Raw genomic sequence first — 25,452 nt, 5'->3', positions numbered from 1 at the left:
TGGCAGGGGGGACAGCACGGACACAGGCTTCCCCGGGCAAAGCAGCCCTTTGGTGGGGGAGCCACGACAGACAGCTCCTTGCAGGACTCACGGACACAGCCCCACGCAGAAAGCAGCACGGAGCCCCTGGGACAGGGACACAGCTCGGGGGCTGGGGAGGGCACAGACACGCCCCAACAAGGCCTGCAAGGCCTCCGTCTTGAGCACGACCAGCGTCCCCTCCAGCAGGGACAGGGCTCGCTGCAAAGGCCCTCAAAGCCAATCAAGGCAATCACACCCTTCCTCACTCCCACCTCACTCAGCCCCAGAGACCGGCTTTGCCTCCCTCACCCCCCAAAATAACCCAAATCACCCCCAGAATGGCGAGGGAGGGAGCTGCAGGCCAGCCAGGGAACCCCCTCCCCTTCTCTGCCTCCACCGTGGGCAGCTGCAACACCAAATAGGATTGGGGGAGGTTTGGGAATAATAAAAAAACTCACTGCAGCAGCCGGAAAGTGCCTGGAAGTTTCACCCCTCTTTATTGCCTGTTTCCCATCCGAGATCCACAACGTGGGCCAGTGCAGCCAACGACGACTTCGGGGAGCCACCTCAGCTTTGCGGGTAGGGCTTGCAGAAGGTGCGGGGTGAGGTCCCATCAGAGCAGCCCCCAGCACCGGTGGTCGTAGGGGATAAGCCCCTTCCTTTGAGCAGTCTCAGTGACGCCACTGGGGTGCTGGGAGCCCCTCTGGAGACTGCACAGGCGCGCTCTCGGTGCCACCAGCATGTTATGGCGCAGTTCCTGGGGTCGCTGCTGCTCAGCATCTCGTCTCACATGCTGACCTGCTCCGAGCATCGTCATCAACCGATAACTACCGTCCCCTGCACCAGCTGCACCACCACTGCCCGCAGCTCTCAGGGCCCACACAGAGTTATTGTGCTCGAGTGAAGTGGAAAAGAAAAAGAAAGAAAAATCCCCAAACGCAAAGGTCAAAGAGCCTCAGTGCTGGAGGGTGAGCTTTCCTCTCCCCATGCTGCTGCTGAAGCCCTTGGTGCCATCAGGGCCATTGGGCAGGCGAAGCACCCCACCCCGCAGGCCAAGGGGCTCAGGCACCCGATTTCCTGCCAGGGAATTTCTGGGAGGAGGTGTGGCATGCAGAGCAGGCCTGCTGCCCCTGGGTGCCCACGTATCCACCCCGCTCCCCCAGCCGCAGCCGTGGGGCCACTCCCTCCTGGAGCAGAAGCCGTGGCAGCCACCGGTGCCCAAGCCCATCCCGAGTGGGGGGAAGACTTTCCTGGTGAGGAGCGATCTTGTAAAGGTGTTGCTAAAGTCCCTGGGCTGGAAGGTGCTGCATGGGCAGGTGGGTGCCGAGGGTTCCGTGTTCAGGAGCAGGGACGGTGACACTGGAGCATTGCCTGACTCTGGAGAGCGGTAGAGCAGGGAGCCCCCAATGCCATAGGGGAAGGTTGTGGCCGCCGCCTGCACCTTCCAATCGCACTGGTGGCCCAGCTTCTTCGTCACCTCCCTCTTGTTCTGAGGTTCCTTCTTGGAGACATTCCAGCAGAGCCAGACCACCCTGATGCTCTCACTGCACCGGTGGCTTCGGCGGCCGAGGTGCTCAAAGGCCCTGCGGGCGCCCCCCAGCCTATCGTACTCCACCAGGGCACAGCGCTTTCTCAGCAGCTCGGGGAAGAGCGACGTGTATTTCCGCACATCCGAGGGCAGCTTGCGGCCCGGCCGCAGGATGCGGATGGATACAATGGCACCAAAGGGGCTGAACATACTCACGATGGTCTCCATGAAGTTATTCTGGATTGGCAGCAGCTCCCAGGCCAGCAGCAGTTTGCTGGGGGAGAAGCTCCGCAGGGACTCGGAAAGGGGGACCCGCCGCCTCACTTTGGTGCCCTCCTTGTTCACTTCCAGCAGCTCCGAGAACTGCAGGGCGTAGAGTGTGAGCCGCCAGTCACGCGTCAGGTATTTCATCTGTGGGAGATAGGGAGCCACTGCGTCCCCATGAGTGTCCCCAGGCAGGGACCACCCTCAATCCATCATCCAGGCAGGCTGAAGCCACGGTAAGGCACCATCCCCCTTTCACATGAGCAGATGTGGGTCTGCAGCAGGTGGTCTCCAGTGCCCCCTGGATTGCAGCAACAAGCTGCCACTTCCCAGTACCTCACACCACCAGCACTTCACTGCACTTCTTTGGTTAAGGGATGGTCTCTCCCAAAGCAGCGCGGGGGGACAACGGGCAGAAGAGGCAAATCCAGCACTGAGGACTGTTCACTGCTTCCCCAGCCACCCTCCCTGGTTGCAGAACTGCTGCAGCACGTCGAGGGCAGGGAGCAGAGCCCAGCTCTGCACCACCAGCACTTCCCTGGGACACAGACAGCCTGAGGGGAGCCTGGACCTCCCCACACACCCCTCCAGAGACACACAGAGCACACCCAGACACCCTCCACCCAAAGGCCCTTTCCCACCCCAGCTGGCAGGTGCCATGGGCTGCCTACCTCCTTGAAGGACGTCAGCAGTTTGATGCTGACGAAGCCCATCTCGTTCTTTTGGACTTGTTTCAGAAGGAAAGCATCCTTGGACAGGTTCTCATCAGAAAGGTAGAACTCCACCTGGGACACAATTCTCCGGACCAGCTGCGGGTCGGGGGCGGAGGAGCTGCAGTCCAACAGATCAGCCCCACAGACATCGCTTTCATCAGAGAAGCTCCTGGCAGAGCAGCAGAGACAGGGGTGTGAGCTGGTGGCCTTTGGGACGCACAGCACTGCCTGGTCTCAGCTACAACAGTGCAGATGGCAGAGACACCGCAGAGACCCAGGGCCATCAGCTACAGGGGAGCAACGCCAGCCTGCACCCCGTGTGCCTCCCGATGCTGGGAGCACCAGTGCCAGACCGTGAACCCAAATCCATCCCCGACAATGGACACATTCCCCTGGGGACAAACACGAGGCAAGAGCAGGGCTTCAGCCCCCCCACTCATCCCACGGCCACGTACCCGTTGAAGCTTCTTAAGAAGTCCTCCTGGCTGAGCAGGGCGAGCGAGCGGCTCTGCGGTGGAAGGAGATGCCGTGCCGGGAAGGAACTCCTTTGTTCCAGCTGAGGGGTGCTGCAGCTGGGCTGGGAAGCGAGCCCTGAGGCCACCCCAGAACTACCTGATGACATTGTCCTTCACCTGGGACATTACAAAGGAGAAGCACAGTGGTAGGAGGCTTCCCAACTGCAGCCAGCCCCAGGGCAGAGCCCTGCTCTGGGCTGCAGCCCCCAGCCCAGGGATGGGGGAGCAGACGCAGCTCATTGCTGTGCCCTTACCTGCTTAGCAGTGCTGAGAAAGGCAGAAAGAGCTGGCTTTACCTCCTAGAGACCTGCAAGCAGCAGGCCCCAAACCTCCCCTCCTCCAAACTAAGGCTCCTAAAAGACAAAGTGAAATGAAGAGAGGTAAAACCCTTAGAGCACCCAAGCTGCTGGCTTATAAAGGCAGCCACTCAGAATGAGCTGCAGCAGGCAGTTATGGGCCTGCCCCCTCTGAGACCCAGCAGGCTCCAGGTGAAACCTGTCTGCTGGTTAAACAGCCCCAGCTCAGCCCCGGGAGCAGCCATGATTGCTAAGCCAGGCCAGGTGGGCAGGGGAGGGGCAGAGCCACTGGCACTGGTACCGGTACCCAGTGGTGCCCGGTGGTGCCCAGCAGGGTGGTGAACTGCTGCCATGAGGCATCTTGATCTGTGCCTCAGTTTCTGTGTCTTGTGCAGAGGCAGTAAGAGTGACCTGGAGGTGGAAGGAGGGTTGAGTCCAGGGCACTCTTTGGGCTCCTGGTGCTGCCAGAGTGACAGGCAAAGGTCTTTCTTCCTGCAGCAATGTTCCTCATCCCAAGGAGAGGGAGCAGAAGAGCCCCAAGAATGGGCTGAAGCCCAGGGAAGGGCACAGGCCCCCTGGGAGGGGGTGACACTGTGGGGCAGGATGGCTCATAGCTTCAGTATGAGATGGGGAAGGAGGCCCGCGATGAAACTCATCCTTGATGCTTGACCTGCCACCATTGGCAGCGTGGAGATGGGGACATGGCTGTCAGAGCAGCGGGGGCTTGGGCAGGCAGGGTGGCCGTGCCAGGCCAGGGGCGATGCCAGGGCATGGTGGGCTGCCCAGGCGGCCGAGAACCGGAGCTGCCCATCTGTGCAGGCATGGGGTTTAGCCGATGTTGCTCTGTGCCCTGTGGCCACAAGGACCAGCCAAGGGCTCGCCACGCGTCCACCCTGAGCTCTCAGAACCACCTGTCACCAGGCTGGCAGCACCTCCCATGCGGGCAGCCTGGTCCTCGGCTGCAGCACTGCAGTCTCCCCTGCCCAAACACCCTGCCCCAGCCATGCAGGGCTGCTGCCGATGAATCCCCGGGCTGTGCTGCACTCTCCAGCTCAAAGCTCGTCCTTCTGGGATGAGTCCCGCAGACCGGCAATGCCGAACCTCTTCTGGGGTGTCACAAGCCCCCCGTTTTCCCTGGGGGCGGTGCACTTGCTGTCACTCCCGTACCACCCCCTGCCACTCTCTGCTGGTTGGGAAGCGTGTGTCGGTGAGATGGTGGGTGGAAGAGAATGTCCTGGGGTGAGAGGTGGCCTGCCTGGCCTCTAGACTGGAAGTACCTGCTGCTGCCAACCAGCCTTTGCCCACGCGCGGGCACGGCCTGTCCCTGGCAGGCAGCAAGGGGTCGCGCAGGCAGCCCCGCTTCCCCCGCCCTTCGCTGGGGTCCCATTGCCGAGCCCGGCAGCTCCCCGGCCTGCCAGCCCAGCCCCGCAGCAACGCTCGCGCCGGAGTCTCTGCAGGGATTTGCCCCCCGGGGAGGGGCGATGGAGCCAGCAGCGAGCCGAACGGGGCCGTGGGCGCCTTCTAACGGCAGCATTCTGAGCTGCGCTTCGCTTTCCACCTGCAGCCGGGTACGCTCGGGGTCAGGAGGGGCTGCTCTGCTCCCCAGGGGGAAATAAGGCCCTCGTTCCCACCCTGAGAGCTGGTATCCGAAGGAAGGTTCAGGCTGGTCCAGCCGTCCCCGCAAGACGGGATAATCCAGAGGGGGAGTGAAGCGAGCAAGGACACAGAGGGAGAGGCTGACGGTAAAGCTTCCCCTTCCCAAGGGGTGAGAGCAGGAATGACCTGTCAGCCAGCACACCCCTGTCTCGCTGCTCCCATCCTCCACACCTAGTCTGGAAGCATAATTAGAAAATGCTTCTTGTGGTCCCGTGCAGAGCAGCAGCCTGACCTTTCAGACGCTTCTCCCCTCCGTGAACTTTGGTGTAACGGGCATATTACCCCTTGTGCTGGTTTAGGCTGAGAAGGGGTTAATTCTCTCACTGTGGGGGGTCGGCTACCCTTCCAGCTTTCTGAGCTCTGCCTCGTGGCGGGGGGCTGGGAGGGGCAGGGCCATGGTGGGGGTGGCTGACCCCAACTGGCCAATGGCATGTTCATGCCATACCATGTGACACCAGGAGCAGTATATGAAGGGGGAGCAGTTCATGGCTCGGGAGCGGCGCCGTGTCGGGTCGGCGGGTGGTGAGTGGCTGTGTCACGTGCGGTTTTTTTCTGTGTTTCATTCCCCCTCTCCCCTCCCTTCCCCCCTCCCCCGGGGTTTTGCGCCTGTCGTTGTTCTCTTTTATATTGCATTTCTGTTGTTGTTTCTTTGAATTTTAATTATTAAACTGCTCTTATCCCAACCCATGAGCGTTACCCTTCTGATTCTCTCCCCCATCTACCGGTGGGGGAATGAGCGAGCGACTGTGTGGGGCTGAGCTGCCGGCTAAACCACGACACCCCTGCAAACCGGCCGCTGTGCTGTGGTGACTCTGCCTCCCTGCAGACACCAGATCCCTGGCCAAAATTGCTTTAACTGGACTGCAGTGGGCAGATCCTGCACCTCCCCCGGACACTGTAAGGCTGCAGCATCTGCCTGACACCTCCTTTCAATGACTAAAGAAGAAACGGGACCACAACAATTACTGTACAGGCCTGAGCATTTGATACGTGTTTATTGCTCTTCCCAGCTAAAGCTGGGAATTCTGTGCATGTCGGGTTTAGGTGGTTATCCAAGCTCCTTGCACGGTGCTGCAGAGCTCCAGAGCATCTCGTTTGCCCGTCCGTGGTAAGCAGAAGGTGGCCGGGTTCGGTCGGTAGCGGCTGCAAAGAAGAGCCAATGCGCCAGCTGAAGTTAAGATCACGCTCAGTGGGAGCAGGGGAGTTTAAGACTTGATTGCTCCGTTGTTTTTTTAGACCATCTGATCTCAACGGCAGGATCTGAAGTGCAGACTCTGACCCAGGGTGTATTCCTAGTCGTTATTTACAGATAAAACCAGCTTTCTCACTTGTCTCCTGCTACTTCGATATGAGACATTTACAGACAAACATCACCCCGACAGACAACAGCACGGGACAGTAAGAGGGAAAGATGTGCCACTACACACACCTTCTTTTCACTTTCCACTAGCAATATTTTTCCAAGTGTCACAGCTACCTTAGTACCATTCCGAACGAGTAAACAATATATTTGGATAGAGTATGCTCTCACATGCAAATGTACACGAGGCCCCTGGAAAAGCTCACATCAAATACTTCATCATTAGAAACAATAGTCATAATAATAATAATCATAATAATAAAAGCTATTTATGACACGGCCTTTATTCACAGAAAGATTTGTCCCAGGGCTTTGTTTTTGCAGTTTGGCTCGGTGACAGATACACCCCCACCCCTCTGCCCTGTAGTCCGCATCAGCCCACACCCCCAGGGCACAGAAAGGGAGAATAAAGCCCTGCTGGGGCAGAAGCTCCACCAGCTCAGCCCCGTTGGAGCCGCCACCTCAATGACCCTGCAGGAGAAGGCGATGCAATACAGCAAGGGGAAACGCCACCGTAGTGTTGAGCATACCCGGGGCCCGCGAGAGCCCCTCGCTGCTACATGGGATGGGCTGGTTTATTTCATCTGAGTCTGTGCAACAGGCACGGCTGTGCCGGCTGGCCCCGAGCGGGGGGGAAGCGGGCACGCCGGCCCACCCTAAGGCACTGCAGCCGCACACCCTCACCCACCTCCGGGCGCAGCCCCGCAGGCCGCTGCACCCTACCTTTAGCAGGACATCAAGCAAGAATTTGACAAAACCCAGGACGCAGGACCAGTTCCCCTCTGCCTGGCTATCCTGGTGAGGGTGGGGGTTGCCCGGGCAATTGCCCAAGGGCATCAGAGCGCAGGGGTGCAACGAACATGCTTTGCGACCAGTCGCCGCTTCCTCGGAGCGCTTTGGTACCTTGCGTTGGCCTGACGGTGTCCCAGGAGCATTTGTGGTTCGGCAACAAAAAAACCCAGCGGGGGAGACACAGGAGCAGGTGGGAACACTGGTCCCATAGTCCCAGAGCGAGCACGTGTCAGTCCCAGAGCACATACGTGTCAGTCCCGAAGCGTGCGCGTGCACCGCTGTGCTGGGACCAGAGGGATGTGCAGCCCGGAGCCCTCTCCCAGGCGGGTACAAGAGAGACCAACTGTCCCGCGCTCCCTGGCATGAGCGCTCTGGCAAAGTCAGAGCCAGGACAGCTTGTCTTGAAAGGCTGGAGGAGAAGGGTCAGGTATTTTTCCTTCTTCTTGGGCACTGATTGGTTCAAGTTTGTATCACAGTGAAGTCTGAGCAGTGGGGAAGAAACCCAAACCACCGTCCCTGAGAGAGAAAGCGTTGATTGCCCGCCTCGCTCAGGCTGGAGAAGACAGCCGCTCACAGCCAGGCACGTCCGATCCGCTGCTGACCACGGAGACGTCCATCGCTCGGTAGCAGACTCTGGACCTTTGCCGTCCAGCCAGCAGTCATGCCAGAGGAAAGCAGGCGGACAAACCAGCCCCATCCTACCGCCCACCTGCGACGCCACCAGAGCCCATCCCCAAACACAAGTAAACAGAAGGAGAAACTAAGAGGCACTAATAATGCAGATATGGGGAGACTCAGGCTTGCGACCATCAAGCCTGGCTCCAGACGACTTCGTCCAGCTGGAGAAAAGCCAAGTCCCCATTTCAGACCTCCTGCAGCGAGTAGCCAAGGTCGCTGCGTTCCCGTTTCACCAGCGGCTCTCCCATGCTCCGGGGGACTGTGTCCACCTCGCTGCCCAGGTCACTCATGTCATCTGTAAGGGACAGGTCTTGGCATGAGAACGGCGACCGGAGGGGAAGAGCTCCTTTCTCCTAACAGAGCAGGGTGGAGGAGCCAGCACGAGGTTCCCCCTCCCACAGTGATTCAACCCTGACCCAGCAGGATTCCCCTTGAGGGAGAGGAGGCACCTTTGTCCAGCGGTGTTGGAGACAGAGGTGTGAGGTCACCAAACTGAAAGACAAAGGCATTACAAGGTGAGTGAGGCTTATGGAGACCAGACCTGAAGTTGGCATCTGTTTCCAAGCAATTTTAACAAGCAGCCTAAGTGCTCCAGAGGAAGCACGAGCATCAGCAGTGCCGGCGGTGAAAAGCAGAAAGCAAAACCAACCACATATTTTGGGGAAAAGTCTGCCGCTGGCATTGAAACCTCTGGGCAAACACCACACGCAACAATCCAAGGCAGGATGGAGCTGTGGAACGAAGGGAGAAATGTTTCTGTCTGCCATGTCAGGGCCAAGTGCTGCCACAGAGTGAAGGATGGTGCCTTTTCTCCAGCCCTCTGCATCTCTTCGGCAGCTACTCAGGCATGCCAGCTATTCCCCTCTCCTGGGGCTCTACCATCGCTCCACCCTGCGCAACTCTGTGCAAAGCCTTCGCATTCGCGTCACGGAAGTGCTTTGCCTTGCAAGGCCGCCGTGTCAAGTGTAACCAGAGAGCTGGGGATATATTGGGTTCTGGAGACGTGTTGTCTCCCTCTGTGACGAGGTCTGAAACACTAAATTGCTATAACAGTAGTGTTGAAAAGTCATGCAAAGTTGGGCAGCGGAAGGCACTGAGGAGAGCAGGAGTTTAAAAGTGAGCGATGGAAATGGAAGGACACGATTCATCCTCTTTTGCTGGGAAGAATCAGCCTCGTCCTGGACAACAGAAATATTGCACGGGTTTAAAGAAGGCAAAACCTGACGGATGAAAGCCTGCCACAGCTAGGTCTTGCTGGAAGCCACTCTCTGCCTTTCATGTTCCTTGAATATCAATAAAGACAGAGGTTTTGCAGGGAATAGCGGGAACTTGCAGCACTGCTGACTTGGGGCAACAGCATGGGCCTAAAGGGGTTGGAGGGGAAGCGACAGGCATTTGTTTTGCCTGGCTCCCCTACATGAGCTCGAGGGAAGGAAGAAAACAGGTATGAGCTTCAAGGAACGAATGAGATCAGTTCGTGCGGTTGTGCGGCACGAGGAGAAGTTGTGCTTGGGTGGGTTTGTGGTTTTGTTCGGGGTTTTGGGGTTTTTTATTGTGCCACAGTGCAAGTTAAATTGTGCTGTGTTTTGTCTTACGTCTGAGCAATTCTGAATATAATTTCACCCTTGCCACCCTCTGGCACCCGCTCCAGCTCTGCTTCTCAGTTTCTTCTTTTATTGGTGTCACATTGGGCAAACTTGCCTTTCATTCTGCCTTGAGGAGTGCTTTTCAAATGGAGTTTCTCATTTTGCCCCTCCACTTGACTAGATGCTAGAAAGAGTCAACCCTCAAATGCTGCCCTAGAATGTCAACCTCCTGTATGACATGAGAAACACAAAACTCCGCATGACTGTGTTGCAAATAACGTCTATGTGTTTGCCTGTGCCTCTGTAAATCCCAAGCCACGCTCTTGTAACATCACACTTGCTAAGTTTATTTGCTGACTCCCACACCCACAGGAAGGCTTTTTCCTCGTGCCCTCAGGCCTGTTGGTTCCCTCCCGGAAATTTGGGGTCAACTTTCATTTGGGAGATTAGCAATGGGATACTGAGGGTTTTCTGTCTGATTGGGCTCCTCCTCAGCGAAGCGCGTGCGTCAGCCTCCCCGAGGCCTCCACGACAGCTATGGAAAGCCATGTCCCTCTGAGCTGCTGTTGTCAGTCTCCATGCTGGGGCACATGGGTATCTTTACAGAGCATATTTCACCCTTTGGAAAACACTCAGAAGGACTATGGATAAGAAAAGAATAATAAAGAAGAAGAACTAAGAAGATGAGAATAAGAGTAAGTATAAAAATGAGAATCACAGTAAAAGTAAGAAAAGTTTGAGTAATAACATTAGAGAATAAGAAGAAAAGTTTGAGTGCATCTCAGGACGCAGCTGGTTTCCCTGACGCTAAGTTGAGCTCACAGCTACCCAGATCAGCGGCTGTGCTTTCCACAGCAGCTCTCAGCTAGAAAGTGGTGTCCCAAGATGACATGGAGCAGCTTTTCTAACTCTGCAGACTTCTTTGCAGGCACGCTTACACAAGCAGTTGGTAATTTTGCCAAGAGTTTGGAAGGGTGGCTGATGAACGCAATGAGTGAACTTCCCCCCGAGGTTGTCCAGGCCAAGGTAAGCAGAGGGAGCACGCGGCAGGTCCGGGGTAGGAACTGAGTGTGTGCGCGTTGCAGTTTTCCGCAGGGACTGGAAATCACTGCTGGGGTTTGGCCACATGTACTCCAGACTAGCACCATATAATGAATAATTATCCACGCAAATCGGCAAGGAGTGGGAGGACAGGCAGGGCAATCCCTTTGTACCAGAGGCTGATGGTGCTCTGTCCGTTGAGCCGTTCCCATGTCCCGGGATTGCAGATAAGCTTTCTGGAAGAAAATCTCTGCATGGCATGAAGCTGTCCTACTAAAAATTGCAGGACACCCCCTGGACTGAATGGCATTGCAGAGATTGGACCTAAGGCTCCTACTGCCCCTCTCCTGAAGCCATGGATTCTTGCAGCCGGTTCTCACCTTGCCGGTCACTGCTAGAGGCAGAGTGGGGAAACCTCTTAGTTTAAAGAAAAGAAATGCAGAGGCTGGTTTGTGAGACACGATAGGTGGTGCAAAAGTGGTGCTCTGGAGCACTCGGCTATGCTTTGGGCAGCAGCGTGGGTGGGACTGTGCAGGTGATCCCAGCTGACGCGCACCGTGTGCTTGAGCTCAGCATTGAGAAGAGTTTGCCTTCCAGCCCCGTGGCCTCCTGCTCGCGGAGCCCTGCGTTGCTGTGTCGCAGGTGGGGGTAGTGAGTGCCTTTGCGCAGACGTTACGGAGCTACGCATCGCTGAACCGCCTGGCTCAGGCCGCCCGTGCGGTGCTGCAGAACACTTCCCAGATAAACCAGATGCTCGGCGATCTCAATTGGATCGACTTCACCAACGTGCAGGTAACTTATGGTATCTGCTCCTCGGTCGTGTTGTCTAGAACTGGGAGTCTCTAATGAGGTTGTCTGCTGGTAACCAGCATCTTATTGCCAGAACTAAAAGGCAATTAAATGGACAATTAAACGGTTTGGGTGTTACTTTCCCGGGTAAGTCTGCCATCTCACTGTGAGTAGTGGGGAAGGTACTAAGGAGCTTCTGTAAGAAGCAGTGCTACCAACAAAAGTATAGTTCTCATAATAATATTGTGGTCAGGGCAGCTCGGAGGAGACATGGCTCAGAGCTGGTCTGGGGTCCTTGTCTACTAGAAATGCAGCTGAATTCCTAGGTTGGGATGGACCAAGCGTGCAGGCTTGGCGTGAGTAACTGTCAGCCCTTCTTCCCGAGCAGGAGCAAGCCTCGTGGGTGTGCCAGTGCGAGGAAGGCATGGTACAGAAGCTGGAGCGGGCTTGCAAGCTCACTCTGCAGCAGCAGAGTTCTCTGCACCAGTGGGCTAGCTGGCTGGATAATGTTGTTACTCAAGTCCTGAAGCATCACGAGGGCACTCCCAGCTTCCCCAAGGCAGCCAGACAGGTCTTGCTGAAACGGTCTTTCTATAGGTACATTTTCTTTCTCACTTTGGAGATATTTCTGCAACGGGCTCAGGGCACGTCAATAGCTCCTTGGAAAGCCAAGGCCAAGTTCTTTACTCCCGTGCAACTCTGGTTAACTGTTGCTCTGCCCTGGTACAGAAGGGAGCGTTGTGTCTCCTGTATCCTTTCAGGATGGGGATAGGACTAATTTCTGAAAGTGCTTTGATACTCTTGGGTTCGAGGTAGGAACAGAGCACTGTGTCCCACAGTGCCTTCAGGGTCAAGAATTCACATCAGCCGCGACGCACGTATAAAACGCATCCCAAATATTTTGTTTCCCGGCCGTGTTCCAGCTCCATGGCGATCCGGGACCTCACCTTGCGCAGTGCTGCCAGCTTTGGTTCCTTCCACCTGATTTGCCTGCTCTGCGATGAATCCGTGGTTTATCTGGTAGAGCACCGTGTTGCCTAGGCAACAGGGGAGAGGCCGACTGCTGGAATGGGGGAGGTGAGAATTGTTAATTCCCTAGAAACAAACCCACACTAAGCAGCTCTTTAAGAGGTTGGAACTCATGTGTTTCACAAACAGCGCTGTGCCCTGAACGTGTTTTTGTAGCCATCATAGCCGAAGCAGGTACTGAGCTTTCTGCGTGCCTGGCACAAGAATCCAGCTCCTTGAGCCCCTTCCATCCTGGCTTGCTAATAGCTGAGCTGGTGGGTTTGGGGGCAGTTGAGCATCAGCTGGCCTTTGGCGGCCTGGAGGAGGGAGGAAAAGGATCTCCCTACTTCTCTCCATTGCCTGTGGGCACCAACCCTGATGGCGGGATTCCTGCCAGGGCAAAGACCCATCAAAAAAACTAAACCAAGCAAAGAAAGGTCCAAAAGTTCCTTTCCCTGCAGCTTTCGGTGGTACCGTTCACGGAACTTGCTCAGGCCTCTGCAAGCTCCAGTTACATGCACAGTCAGCCCCATTCTCTGTCTTTGACTTGAAGAAGAGAAACGGTGGGTTGTTTGTGTTGGGGGGTGTGTGGGGCATGGACTGGAGTTTTCTTTTAACCAATCAGACACTAAATCCAGTGCCTGGCTTGCGGCGAGCGAGGAAAGCAAGCAGCCAACTCAATGTGAGTGATAGAGCAAGCTTCAGCTTTATTTTTAAGTCGCAGTGCTTTTATATGCTCTTGTACACAAGCTTCACGGGTTGCGACACTTCCTTAACGAACAGTCAATTTCTGCACTTCGTGCCAAAATTCCTTGTTCTTGTTTATCGTTTGCTCTCAAGGTCGAAATGTCCCTCGCCTTTCTTGTTTATCGTTTGCTCTCAAGGCCGAGATATCCCTCGCCTTTCTTCCTCCTCCTGGTGACTTGCAGATTCTCTGTAATTTTCCATCAGCTGGTCTGATGCCGGGTCTGTAGTCAAGCTAATTCCATCGCATGTCCATAGTCCTCCAGCCCGCTTTCTATCTCAAACAACTTACCATGGGACCCACATGTTGATTCAATCCTATAGTTTCCCACATTTCCCCCTTTTTCTTTTGTTCCTTGAGAAAGGAACACGGCATTCATACTTCTTTCCATCATTCGTTGCATACATTGCGATATACAAGGGACACACATTAATATAATGATAAACATTATAAATATCATTAGTCCCATCTGCAAAATACTCTTGATCCAATTGCCAATGCCCCATCCATTAAACAAGCTGTTAAACCAATGCCATGGATCATCCTCCCTAAGTTCTGAGACCCTCCTTCTTAAGCTCTCAAGACTTGCATGTATTGATTCCGAGTGATCTGATAGATTCATGCAACACATCCCTTCAAATTCAGCACACCCATGTCCTTGGGCTAAAAGCAAAAACTCTATGGCTGCGCGGTTTTGCAACGTAGCGTGTCTTACGGAGTCTACATCTAGTAATAAGTCAGATAATGCCTCTGATGTGGCATTTGTTTGCTTAGCTAGCCAACACCCTAGCTTGTTTAATGTCGTGAGGCTTTGAGCAACACCAACTCCAGGAGCCAAGAAGGAAGCAGCTATGATCTTTGTCGGATTCCAAAATTCAGCTGTAGAGTCACAGTTGTCCTCAAACTTATGAGTGCTCCTTTTGCTTCTCATCTTTCTATGATGTAGATCTACCAGGAGGGGGAGGAGGAGGAGCAAGGGGTCTTCGAGGTACAGTAACTGGGATCCCCGAGAAGGGAGGCGAGGGATTGTCTAAGCCAATTCCAATCTTTCCAGCATTGGGGTCACAGTTGTCTAGCCGATCAGAGGCGGCTGTTGCTAATCTTTTTTCAGTTTTATATTTTTTCATAGAGTTAATCACTTCCCACCAAGGTTTCATTAGCTTTTTCGCTGTCTTATCGTCATCTATCACCAAGTCCCACAAGCAATCACCATAAGCTCTCCACTCCTCTACTTCAAAAATCGACTCCGGTTCTTTAAAAAACCCTTTCGCTTTGCCCACTGCAACTAGCCCTGACAAGTCTTTTAACTGACTTACTCCCTGCTTTTCTAAAAAGCGCTTTAATAATTCAAAAGCTACCTCGACCTCCATCGCCCGATGTGAGGATAATCAGCGTCGTTTGTACGGCTCTCGCTCCCGGCTTAGCTTCAACTGCGGAAAGCGGATCCCCTCTTGAATTCCGAGGTTGGGTCCAGGCCGGAGGGTCGGAACGTATCAGGAATGATGCATAAAACGACTCCTCTTTTGCCCCCTGGCTGCCGTCTGCCAGTGCGTCTCCGTCTCTCGCTGCCGTATCAGAAATAGTCCTTTTCAGGTCCCTGTTCGGGCGCCAATTGCGGCGAGCGAGGAAAGCAAGCAGCCAACTCAATGTGAGTGATAGAGCAAGCTTCAGCTTTATTTTTAAGTCGCAGTGCTTTTATATGCTCTTGTACACAAGCTTCACGGGTTGCGACACTTCCTTAACGAACAGTCAATTTCTGCACTTCGTGCCAAAATTCCTTGTTCTTGTTTATCGTTTGCTCTCAAGGTCGAAATGTCCCTCGCCTTTCTTGTTTATCGTTTGCTCTCAAGGCCGAGATATCCCTCGCCTTTCTTCCTCCTCCTGGTGACTTGCAGATTCTCTGTAATTTTCCATCAGCGGGTCTGATGCCGGGTCTGTAGTCAAGCTAATTCCATCGCATGCCCATAGTCCTCCAGCCCGCTTTCTATCTCAAACAACTTACCATGGGACCCACATGTTGATTCAATCCTATAGTTTCCCACACCTGGCTTGCAGGCAGGTCCTGTCCTGCCTAGCTGAGGTCACTTCTACTCTTTCCCTCTGAAAAATGCCTAGATTTAAAAGGCCCTCATCAACTTGTGATAGCAATATAGCAACTACTCTTAGTTTAAAACTGATCTCATTTGCTCCTTGAAGCTTATACCTGTTTTCTTCTTTCCCTGGAGCTCATGTAGGGGAGCCAGGCAAACCAAATGCCTGTCGCTTCCCCCCCACCCCCTTTAGGCCCATGCTGTTGCCCCAAGTCAGCAGTGCTGCAAGTTCCCACTATTCCCTGCAAAACCTCTGTCTTTATTGATATTCAAGAAACATGAAAGGCAGAGAGTGGCTTCCAGCAAGACCTAGCTGTGGCAGGCTTTCATCCATCAGGTTTTGCCTTCTTTCAACCCGTGCAATATTTCTGTTGTCCAGGAGGAGGCTGATTCTTCCCAGCAAAAGAGGATGAATCGTGTCCTTCCATTTCCATCGCTCACTTTTAAACTCCGGCTCTCCTCAGTGCCTTCCGCTGCCCAACTTTGCATGACTTTTCAACACTACTGTTATAGCAATTTAGTGTTTCAGACCTCGTCACAGAGGGAGACAACACGTCTCCAGAACCCAATATATCCCCAGCTCTCTGGTTACACTTGACACGGCGGCCTTGCAAGGCAAAGCACTTCCGTGACGCGAATGCGAAGGCTTTGCACAGAGTTGCACAGGGTGGAGCGATGGTAGAGCCCCAGGAGAGGGGAATAGCTGGCATGCCTGAGCAGCTGCCCGAGAGATGCAGAGGGCTGGAGAAAAGGCACCATCCTTCAGTCTGTGGCAGCACTTGGCCCTGACATGGCAGACAGAAACATTTCTCCCTTCGTTCCACAGCTCCATCCTGCCTTGGATTGTTGCGTGTGGTGTTTGCCCAGAGGCTTCAATGCCAGCGGCAGACTTTTCCCCAAAATATGTGGTTGGTTTTGCTTTCTGCTTTTCACCGCCGGCACTGCTGATGCTCGTGCTTCCTCTGGAGCACTTAGGCTGCTTGTTAAAATTGCTTGGAAACAGATGCCAGCTTCAGGTCTGGTCTCCATAAGCCTCACTCACCTTGTAATGCCTTTGTCTTTCAGTTTGGTGACCTCACACCTCTGTCTCCAACACCGCTGGACAAAGGTGCCTCCTCTCCCTCAAGGGGAATCCTGCTGGTTCAAGGTTGAATCACTGTGGGAGGGGGAACCTCGTGCTGGCTCCTCCACCCTGCTCTGTTAGGAGAAAGGAGCTCTTCCCCTCCGGTCGCCGTTCTCATGCCAAGACCTGTCCTTTACAGAGGACATGAGTGACTGACCTGGGCAGCGAGGTGGACACAGCCCCCCGGAGCACGGGGGGTGCGCTTGTGAAACATTGTGATGGTGGCTCCGGCGGGGCTGAGCTGGTGGAGCTTCTGCCCCAGCAGGGTTTTATTCTCCCTTTCTGTGTCCTGGGGGTCTGGGCTGATGCGGACTACAGGGCAGAGGTGGGTGGGGGAATCTGTCATCGAGCCAAACTGCAAAAACAAAGCCCTGGGGCAAATCTTTCTGTGAATAAAGGCCGTGTCATAAATAGCTTTTATTATTATTATTTTTATTATTATTTCTAATGATCACAGAATCACAGAATCACAGAATCAGGGGTTGGGAGGGACCTCAGAGGTCATCTAGTCCAATCTTTCTAGGAAGAGCAGAGTCTAAACAAGACGGCCCAGCACCCTGTCCAGACGACTCTTGAAGTGTCCAACGTGGCCGAGTCAACCACTTTCCTGGGGAGATTATTCCAATGGTTGACTCTCCTCAGTGTGAAAAATTTCCCTCTGGTGTCCAATCGGAATCTCCCCAAGAGCAATTTGTGTCCATTGCCCCTTGTCCTCTCCATGGGACTCCGTGTAAAAAGGGAGTCTCCATCTTCTTTGTAACTACCCCTTAAGTACTGGTACATGGGGATGAGATCCCCTCTGAGCCTCCTTTTCTCAAGGCTGAACAAACCCAGTTCTCCCAGCCTATCCTCGTACGGCAGCTTCCCAGTCCTCTGATCATCTTGGTGGCCCTTCTCTGGACCCCTTCCAGCCTGTCCACATCCTTTTTGTATAGAGGGGACCAGAACTGTACACAGGTGTGTACGCAGGTGTGGCCTGACAAGCGCTGAGTAGAGTGGGATAATGACTTCTTTATCTCTGCTGGCGATGCCCTTTTTGATGCAACCCAGCAGCCTGTTGGCCTTCTTGGCCACAGCAGCCACTGTTGGCTCATGTTGAGCTTTCTGTCCACCAGGACCCCCAGGTCCCTTTCCACAGAGCTGCTCTCCAGCCAGGTGGATCCCTGTCTGTGCTGCACTCCCGAATTATGTCTTCCCAGGTGCATGACCTTACACTTCTCCTTGTTGAACTTTGTAAGCTTCTTGCTGGCCCACTCCTCCCACCTATCCAGATCTCCCTGCAGAGCAGCTCTCCCTTCTGGCATGTCTGCTTCCCCACTCAACTTGGTGTCATCAGCAAACTCCATCAGGCTACTCTTGATGCCAGTATCCAGATCACTTATAAAGATGTTGAATAACACTGGGCCCAATATCGATCCCTGGGGGACTCCATTAGTGACAGGTTGCCAGTTTGAGAAAGAGCTATTTAACACCACCCTTTGGGTGCGGCCTGTCAGCCAGTTCCCCACCCACTGCACAGACCGCTTCTCTAGCCCATAACACATCCATTTCTCCAGGAGGAGACTATGGGGGACCGTATCAAAGGCCTTGGAGAAGTCCAGGTAGACAATGTCCACCGCCCGCCCCATGTCCACCAGGCAAGTCACTTTGTCACAGAAGGCCACCAGGTTAGTCAAGCACGATCTGCCTTTAGTGAAGCCATGTTGGCTTTTCCCAATCACGTGCTTCAATTGACTTGTGATGGCCCCCAGGAGGATTCGTTCCATAACTTTCCCAGGGACTGAAGTAAGGCGGATGGGCCTACAGTTACCCGGATCCTCCCTCGAACCCTTCTTGTAGATAGGGGTAACATTTGCCTTCCTCCAGTCCTCAGGGACGTCCACCGTTCTCCCTGACTTCTTCAAAGCTTATGGAGAGCAGCTTTACGATGATGTCAGCAAGCTCTCTCAACACCCTCGGGTGGATGTTGTCAGGGCCCATTGGTTTGTGGGGGTCAAGCTCCTCTGGTAGTTCATATACTAACTCTTCCTTCACCGACGGTGGGTCGGTGTTTGGTTCAATTGGCAATTTTGTTCCCAAAGCCTGGGACCCTGCAGTGCTGGTAAAGACCGAGGTGAAGAAGGTGTTGAGGACCTCTGCCTTTTCTGCATCATTGGTGATTGATTCTCCTTTTCCGTTTAACAATGGGCCTATGTTTTCCTTCGTTTTCTGCTTGTGGTTGACACGTCTGAAGAACCCTTTCTTGTTATTTTTTATGTCTACAGCCAGTTTCAATTCAAACTGGGCTTTTGCTTTTCTGACTGCGTCTCTGCACTCTCTGGCTATGCCCTTGTAGTTCTCTGTGGACAATCCTCCGCTTTTCCATTTCTGGTGTGCTTCCCTTCTGGATTTGAGTAGACCCAGGAAGTCATGGTTGAGCCATGGGGGCCTCTTGCTCTGCCTACTTCCTCTTCCTTTGTAGAGGATAAACTGGTTTTGTGCTTCCAATAGGGAGTTCTTGAAGAATTCCCAGCTCTCACTACCTCCTTTGTATTCCATGGAAGCCTCCCATCGAATCCCTCCGAGTTGAGCCCTGAGCGCACTGAAGTTTGCTCTTCTAAAATCTAGAACCCTTGTCTTAGAGGTGACCTTCAGCACACTCAGCAGGATCCCAAACTCCACAATATTGTGGTCGCTGCAGCCAAGGCTGTCACTAACCAAGATATTACAAAGCAGGCTTTCCCGGTTTGTGAATAGCAAGTCCGGCAGCGCCTCCTTCCTGGTTGGCACGTCTATCATTTGTATCAGGAAAGAGTCCTCTATACACTCCAGGAACTTGGTAGATGGCATGCAAGCTGCCGTATTGTTCTTCCAGGAGATGTCTGGGTAGTTGAAGTCACCCATCAGGACCAGGCTCTGTTGGCCAGAAGCTTGCTTTAGTGCCCCAAGTATCACTTTGTCGGCTTCGTCACCATGGTTAGGAGGTCGATAGCAGAAGCCCACTGTGAGGTCCTGCTTGGATATGACCCCTTTGGCTTTAACCCAGAGGCATTCGATAGAGCAGCCACTATCACCATAGTTGGCTTCGATACATTCCAGGTGTTCCTTGATGTAGAGTTGTCGTGGTTCAGCCTCAGCTGGCAACTGAGCACCACCCAGCCGCTTGCTCACTGCCCCCCACCCCTGTGGCATGGGGAAGAGAATTGGACAAGCAAAAGAACTTGTGGGTTGAGATAAGCACAGTTTAAGGATTACAATAAAATAATAATAATTATAATGATTATGATAGTAATGACAATAATGTTAAGATAATAAAATGGAAAAGGAAAGGAAAGGGAAAATAAAGGGAAAAAAAACACAGAAACACGAACGATACAACCGCTCACCACCCACCGACCGACGCTGCCTGTCCCCGAGCCGCGATTGCTTCCTCCCTCCCCCGGCCAGCCCCTCCCAGTTAACATACTGGGCATGACGTTACAGGATATGGAATATCCCTTTGGTCAGTTTGAATCCGCTCTCTTAGCTGTGCCCCCTCCCCTCCCGGCTTCTTGTGCACCCAGCAGAGCATGGGAGGCTAGAAAAGTCCTTGACTAGTACAAGCGCTACCCAGCAACAGCCCAAAACATCTGCGTGTTGTCTCAACATTTGTTTTTTTCCATGCTAAGTCCAAAGCACAGCACTATACCAGCTGGAGTGAAGAAAATTAACTCTACCCCACCTAAAACCATGACAAGAGTGCAACTCCTCCACCTAGTCTACCTTGCCTATCTTTACAAAAGAGCTTGTAACCGTCCATTGTGATGCCCCAGTCGTCTGAGGTGTCCCACCATGTTTCATTTACTCCTACGATGTCGTACCCTTCTGAGTGGGCACGGAGCTCCAGTTCCTCCTGTTGTTACCTAGACTGCGTGCATCCGTGTACATACACTTGAGGTGTTTCCTCTCTTGTCTCACCTCTTGGGAGACAGCTAAGGAGCCTTTGTCACCACACTGCTTGGCCTGACTTACTCTCCCGTTCGATGTGACGTTGTGAGCGTGATGAAGTGTTTGATGTGAGCTTTTCCAGGGGTCCTCGTGTACATTTGCATAGCAGAGCATATTCTATCCAAATATATTATTTGCTCGTTCGGAATGGTACTAAGGTAGCTGTGGCACTTGGAAAAATATTGCTAGTGGAAAGTGAAAAGAAGGTGTGTGTAGTGGCACATCTTTCCCTCTTACTGTCCCGTGCTGTTGTCTGTCGGGGTGATGTTTGTCTGTAAATGTCTCGTATCGAAGCAGCAGGAGACAAGTGAGAAAGCTGGATTTATCTGTAAATAACGACTAGGAATACGCCCTGGGTCAGAGTCTGCACTTCAGATCCTGCCAATGAGATCAGATGGTCTAAAAAAACAACGGAGCAATCAAGTCTTAAACTCCCCTGCTCCCACTGAGCGTGATCTTAACTTCAGCTGGCGCATTGGCTCTTCCTTGCAGCCGCTACCGACCAAACCCGGCCACCTTCTGCTTACCACGGACGGGCAAACGAGATGCTCTGGAGCTCTGCAGCACCGTGCAAGGAGCTTGGATAACCACCTAAACCCGACATGCACAAAATTCCCAGCTTTAGCTGGGAAGAGCAATAAACACGTATCAAATGCTCAGGCCTGTACAATAATTGTTGTGGTCCCATTTCTTCTTTAGTCACTGAAAGGAGGTGTCAGGCAGATGCTGCAGCCTTACAGTGTCTGGGGGTGGTGCAGGATCTGCCCACTGCAGTCCAGTTAAAGCACTTTTGGCCAGGGATCCGGTGTCTGCAGGGAGGCAGAGTCACCACAGCAGAGCGGCCGGTTTGCAGGGGTAATATGCCCGTTACACCAAAGTTCACGGAGGGGAGAAGCGTCTGAAAGGTCAGGCTGCTGCTCTGCATGAGGCCACAAGAAGCATTTTCTAATTATGCTTCCAGACTAGGTGTGGAGGATGGGAGCAGCGAGACAGGGGTGTGCCGGCTGACAGGTCATTCCTGCTCTCACCCCTTGGGAAGGGGAAGCTTTACCGTCAGCCTCTCCCTCTGTGTCCTTGCTCGCTTCACTCCCCCTCTGGATTATCCCGTCTTGCGGGGACGGCTGGACCAGCCTGAACCTTCCTTCGGATACCAGCTCTCAGGGCGGGAACGAGGGCCTTATTTCCCCCTGGGGAGCAGATCAGCCCCTCCTGACCCCGAGCGTACCCGGCTGCAGGTGGAAAGCGAAGCGCAGCTCAGAATGCTGCCGTTAGAAGGCGCCCACGGCCCCGTTCGGCTCGCTGCTGGCTCCATCGCCCCTCCCCGGGGGGCAAATCCCTGCAGAGACTCCGGCGCGAGCGTTGCTGCGGGGCTGGGCTGGCAGGCCGGGGAGCTGCCGGGCTCGGCAATGGGACCCCAGCGAAGGGCGGGGGAAGCGGGGCTGCCTGCGCGACCCCTTGCTGCCTGCCAGGGACAGGCCGTGCCCGCGCGTGGGCAAAGGCTGGTTGGCAGCAGCAGGTACTTCCAGCCTAGAGGCAACGTGGTTGGGGGGGGGGGTGGAGTTCGGCCCTGTAGTGTCCTGCCACCCTTTGCAAGTTCAGGTGAGGTGTGCCCTCGTTGTCCCCTGCCACCAAGTGCCACCACCCTTCAGGGACCGTGGCTGTTGGCAGCTCCCCTGCCAGGCAGGCCACCTCTCACCCCAGGACATTCTCTTCCACCCACCATCTCACCGACACACGCTTCCCAACCAGCAGAGAGTGGCAGGAGGTGGTACGGGAGTGACAGCAAGTGCACCGCCCCCAGGGAAAACGGGGGGCTTGTGACACCCCAGAAGAGGTTCGGCATTGCCGGTCCGCGGGACTCATCCCAGAAGGACGAGCTTTGAGCTGGAGAGTGCGGCACAGCCCGGGGATTCATCGGCAGCAGCCCTGCATGGCTGGGGCAGGGTGTTTGGGCAGGGGAGACTGCAGTGCTGCAGCCGGGGACCAGGCTGCCCGCATGGGAGGTGCTGCCAGCCTGGTGACAGGTGGTTCTGAGAGCTCAGGGTGGACGCGTGGCGAGCCCTTGGCTGGTCCTTGTGGCCACAGGGCACAGAGCAACATCGGCTAAACCCCATGCCTGCACAGATGGGCAGCTCCAATTTTCGGCCGCCTGGGCAGCCCACCATGCCCTGGCACGGCCGCCCTGCCTGCCCAAGCCCCCGCTGCTCTGACAGCCATGTCCCCATCTCCACGCTGCCCATGGTGGCAGGTCAAGCATCAAGGATGAGCTTCATCCTGCACCTCCTTCCCCATCTCATACTGAAGCTATGAGCCATCCTGCCCCACAGTGTCACCCCCTCCCAGGGGGCCTGTGCCCTTCCCTGGGCTTCAGCCCATTCTTGGGGCTCTTCTGCTCCCTCTCCTTGGGATGAGGAATAGTGCTGCAGGAAGAAAGACCTTTGCCTGTCACTCTGGCAGCACCAGGAGCCCAAAGAGTGCCCTGGACTCAACCCTCCTTCCACCTCCAGGTCACTCTTACTGCCTCTGCACAAGACACAGAAACTGAGGCACAGATCAAGATGCCTCATGGCAGCAGTTCACCACCCTGCTGGGCACCACCGGGCACCACTGGGTACCGGTACCAGTGCCAGTGGCTCTGCCCCTCCCCTGCCCACCTGGCCTGGCTTAGCAATCATGGCTGCTCCCGGGGCTGAGCTGGGGCTGTTTAACCAGCAGACAGGTTTCACCTGGAGCCTGCTGGGTCTCAGAGGGGGCAGGCCCATAACTGCCTGCTGCAGCTCATTCTGAGTGGCTGCCTTTATAAGCCAGCAGCTTGGGTGCTCTAAGGGCTTTACCTTTCTTCAGTTCACTTTGTCTTTTAGGAGCCTTAGTTTGGAGGAGGGGAGGTTTGGGGCCTGCTGCTTGCAGGTCTCTAGGAGGCAAAGCCAGCTCTTTCTGCCTTTCTCAGCCCTGCTAAGCAGGTAAGGGCACAGCAATGAGCTGCGTCTGCTCCCCCATCCCTGGGCTGGGGGCTGCAGCCCAGAGCAGGGCTCTGCCCTGGGGCTGGCTGCAGTTGGGAAGCCTCCTAGCACTGTGCTTCTCCTTTGTAATGTCCCAGGTGAAGGACAATGTCATCAGGTAGTTCCGGGGTGGCCTCAGGGCTCGCTTCCCAGCCCAGCTGCAGCACCCCTCAGCTGGAACAAAGGAGTTCCTTCCCGGCACGGCATCTCCTTCCACCGCAGAGCCGCTCGCTCACCCTGCTCAGCCAGGAGGACTTCTTAAATAGCTTCAATGGGTATGTGTCCGCTGGGATGAGTGGGGGGCGTGAGCCCTGCTCTTGCCTCGTGTTTGTCCCCAGGGGAATGTGTCCATTGTCTGGGATGGATTGGGGTTCACGGTCTGGCATTGGTGCTCCCAGCATCGGGAGGCACACGGGGTGCAGGCTGGCGTTGCTCCCCTGTAGCTGATGGCCCTGGGTCTCTGCGGTGTCTCTGCCATCTGCACTGTTGTAGCTGAGACCAGGCAGTGCTGTGCGTCCCAAAGGCCACCAGCTCACACCCCTGTCTCTGCTGCTCTGCCAGGAGCTTCTCTGATGAAAGCGATGTCTGTGGGGCTGATCTGTTGGACTGCAGCTCCTCCAGCCCCGACCCGCAGCTGGTCCGGAGAATTGTGTCCCAGGTGGAGTTCTACTTTTCTGATGAGAACCTGTCCAAGGATGCTTTCCTTCTGAAACATGTCCAAAACAACAAGATGGGCTTCGTCAGCATCAAACTGCTGACGTCCTTCAAGGAGGTAGGCAGCCCATGGCACCTGCCAGCCGGGGTGGGAAAGGGCCTTTGGGTGGAGGGTGTCTGGGTGTGCTCTGTCTGTCTCTGGAGGGGTGTGTGGGGAGGTCCAGGCTCCCCTCAGGCTGTCTGTGTCCCAGGGAAGTGCTGGTGGTGCAGAGCTGGGCTCTGCTCCCTGCCCTCGATGTGCTGCAGCAGTTCTGCAACCAGGGAGGGTGGCTGGGGAAGCAGTGAACAGTCCTCAGTGCTGGATTTGCCTCTTCTGCCCGTTGTCCCCCCGCGCTGCTTTGGGAGAGACCATCCCTTAACCAAAGAAGTGCAGTGAAGTGCTGCTGGTGTGAGGTACTGGGAAGAGGCAGCTTGTTGCTGCAATCCAGGGGCACTGGAGACCACCTGCTGCAGACCCACATCTGCTCATGTGAAAGGGGGATGGTGCCTTGCCGTGACTTCAGCCTGCCTGGATGATGGATTGAGGGTGGTCCCTGCCTGGGGACACTCATGGGGACGCAGTGGCTCCCTTTCTCCCACAGGTGAAATACCTGACGCGTGACTGGCGGCTCACACTCTACGCCCTGCAGTTCTCGGAGCTGCTGGAAGTGAACAAGGAGGGCACCAAAGTGAGGCGGCGGGTCCCCCTGCCCGAGTGCCTGCGGAGCTTCTCCCCCAGCAAACTGCTGCTGGCCTGGGAGCTGCTGCCGCCGATCCAGAATAACTTAATGGAGACCATCGTGAGTATGTTCAGCCCCTTTGGTGCCATTGTATCCATCCGCATCCTGCAGCCGGGCCGCAAGCTGCCCTCGGATGTGCGGAAATACACGTCGCTCTTCCCTGAGCTGCTGAGAAAGCGCTGTGCCCTGGTGGAGTACGATAGGCTGGGGAGCGCCCGCAGGGCCTTTGAGCACCTCGGCTGCCGAAGCCACCAGTGCGGTGAGAGCATCAGGGTGGTCTGGCTCTGCTGGAAGGTCTCCAAGAAGGAACCTCAGAACAAGAGGGAGGTGGCGAAGAAGCTGGGCCACCAGTGGGATTGGAAGGTGCAGGCGGCGGCCACGACCTTCCCCTATGGCATTGGGGGCTCCCTGCTCTACCGCTCTCCGGAGTCAGGCAATGCTCCAGTGTCACCGTCCCTGCTCCTGAACACGGAACCCTCGGCACCCACCTGCCCATGCAGCACCTTCCAGCCCAGGGACTTCAGCAACACCTTTACAAGATCGCTCCTCACCAGGAAAGTGTTCCCCCCACTCGGGATGGGCTTGGGCACCGGTGGCTGCCACGGCTTCCACTCCAGCACGGAGTGGCCCCACGGCTGCGGCTGGGGGAGCGGGGTGGATACGTGGGCACCCAGGGGCAGCAGGCCTGCTCTGCATGCCACACCTCCTCCCAGAAATTCCCTGGCAGGAAATCGGGTGCCTGAGCCCCTTGGCCTGCGGGGTGGGGTGCTTCGCCTGCCCAATGGCCCTGATGGCACCAAGGGCTTCAGCAGCAGCATGGGGAGAGGAAAGCTCACCCTCCAGCACTGA

The 25,452-nt window shown here is 55.1% G+C and overlaps 2 protein-coding genes across 2 annotated transcripts; one reads left to right on the top strand and one right to left on the bottom strand.

Annotated features, from left to right (window-relative positions):
* Positions 1–976: 976 nt before the first annotated feature.
* Positions 977–3,148, bottom strand: LOC142049713 (la-related protein 6-like). The gene is made up of 3 exons (XM_075077646.1): positions 2,982–3,148; positions 2,485–2,695; positions 977–1,960 (listed from the first exon to the last, which is right to left on the bottom strand). The coding sequence occupies exons 1-3, from the start codon at positions 3,146–3,148 to the stop codon at positions 977–979; spliced, it is 1,362 nt and encodes a 453-aa protein (XP_074933747.1).
* Positions 3,149–23,278: 20,130 nt separating this feature from the next.
* LOC142049712 (la-related protein 6-like) lies at positions 23,279–25,452 on the top strand. The gene is made up of 3 exons (XM_075077645.1): positions 23,279–23,445; positions 23,732–23,942; positions 24,466–25,452. The coding sequence occupies exons 1-3, from the start codon at positions 23,279–23,281 to the stop codon at positions 25,450–25,452; spliced, it is 1,365 nt and encodes a 454-aa protein (XP_074933746.1).

This window comes from Phalacrocorax aristotelis, chromosome W (genome assembly GCF_949628215.1).
Source record: "Phalacrocorax aristotelis chromosome W, bGulAri2.1, whole genome shotgun sequence".
Lineage (NCBI taxonomy): Eukaryota > Metazoa > Chordata > Aves > Suliformes > Phalacrocoracidae > Phalacrocorax > Phalacrocorax aristotelis.
The sequence above is the reverse complement of the archived record's forward strand: the minus strand, read 5'-3'. Positions and strand labels throughout refer to the sequence as shown.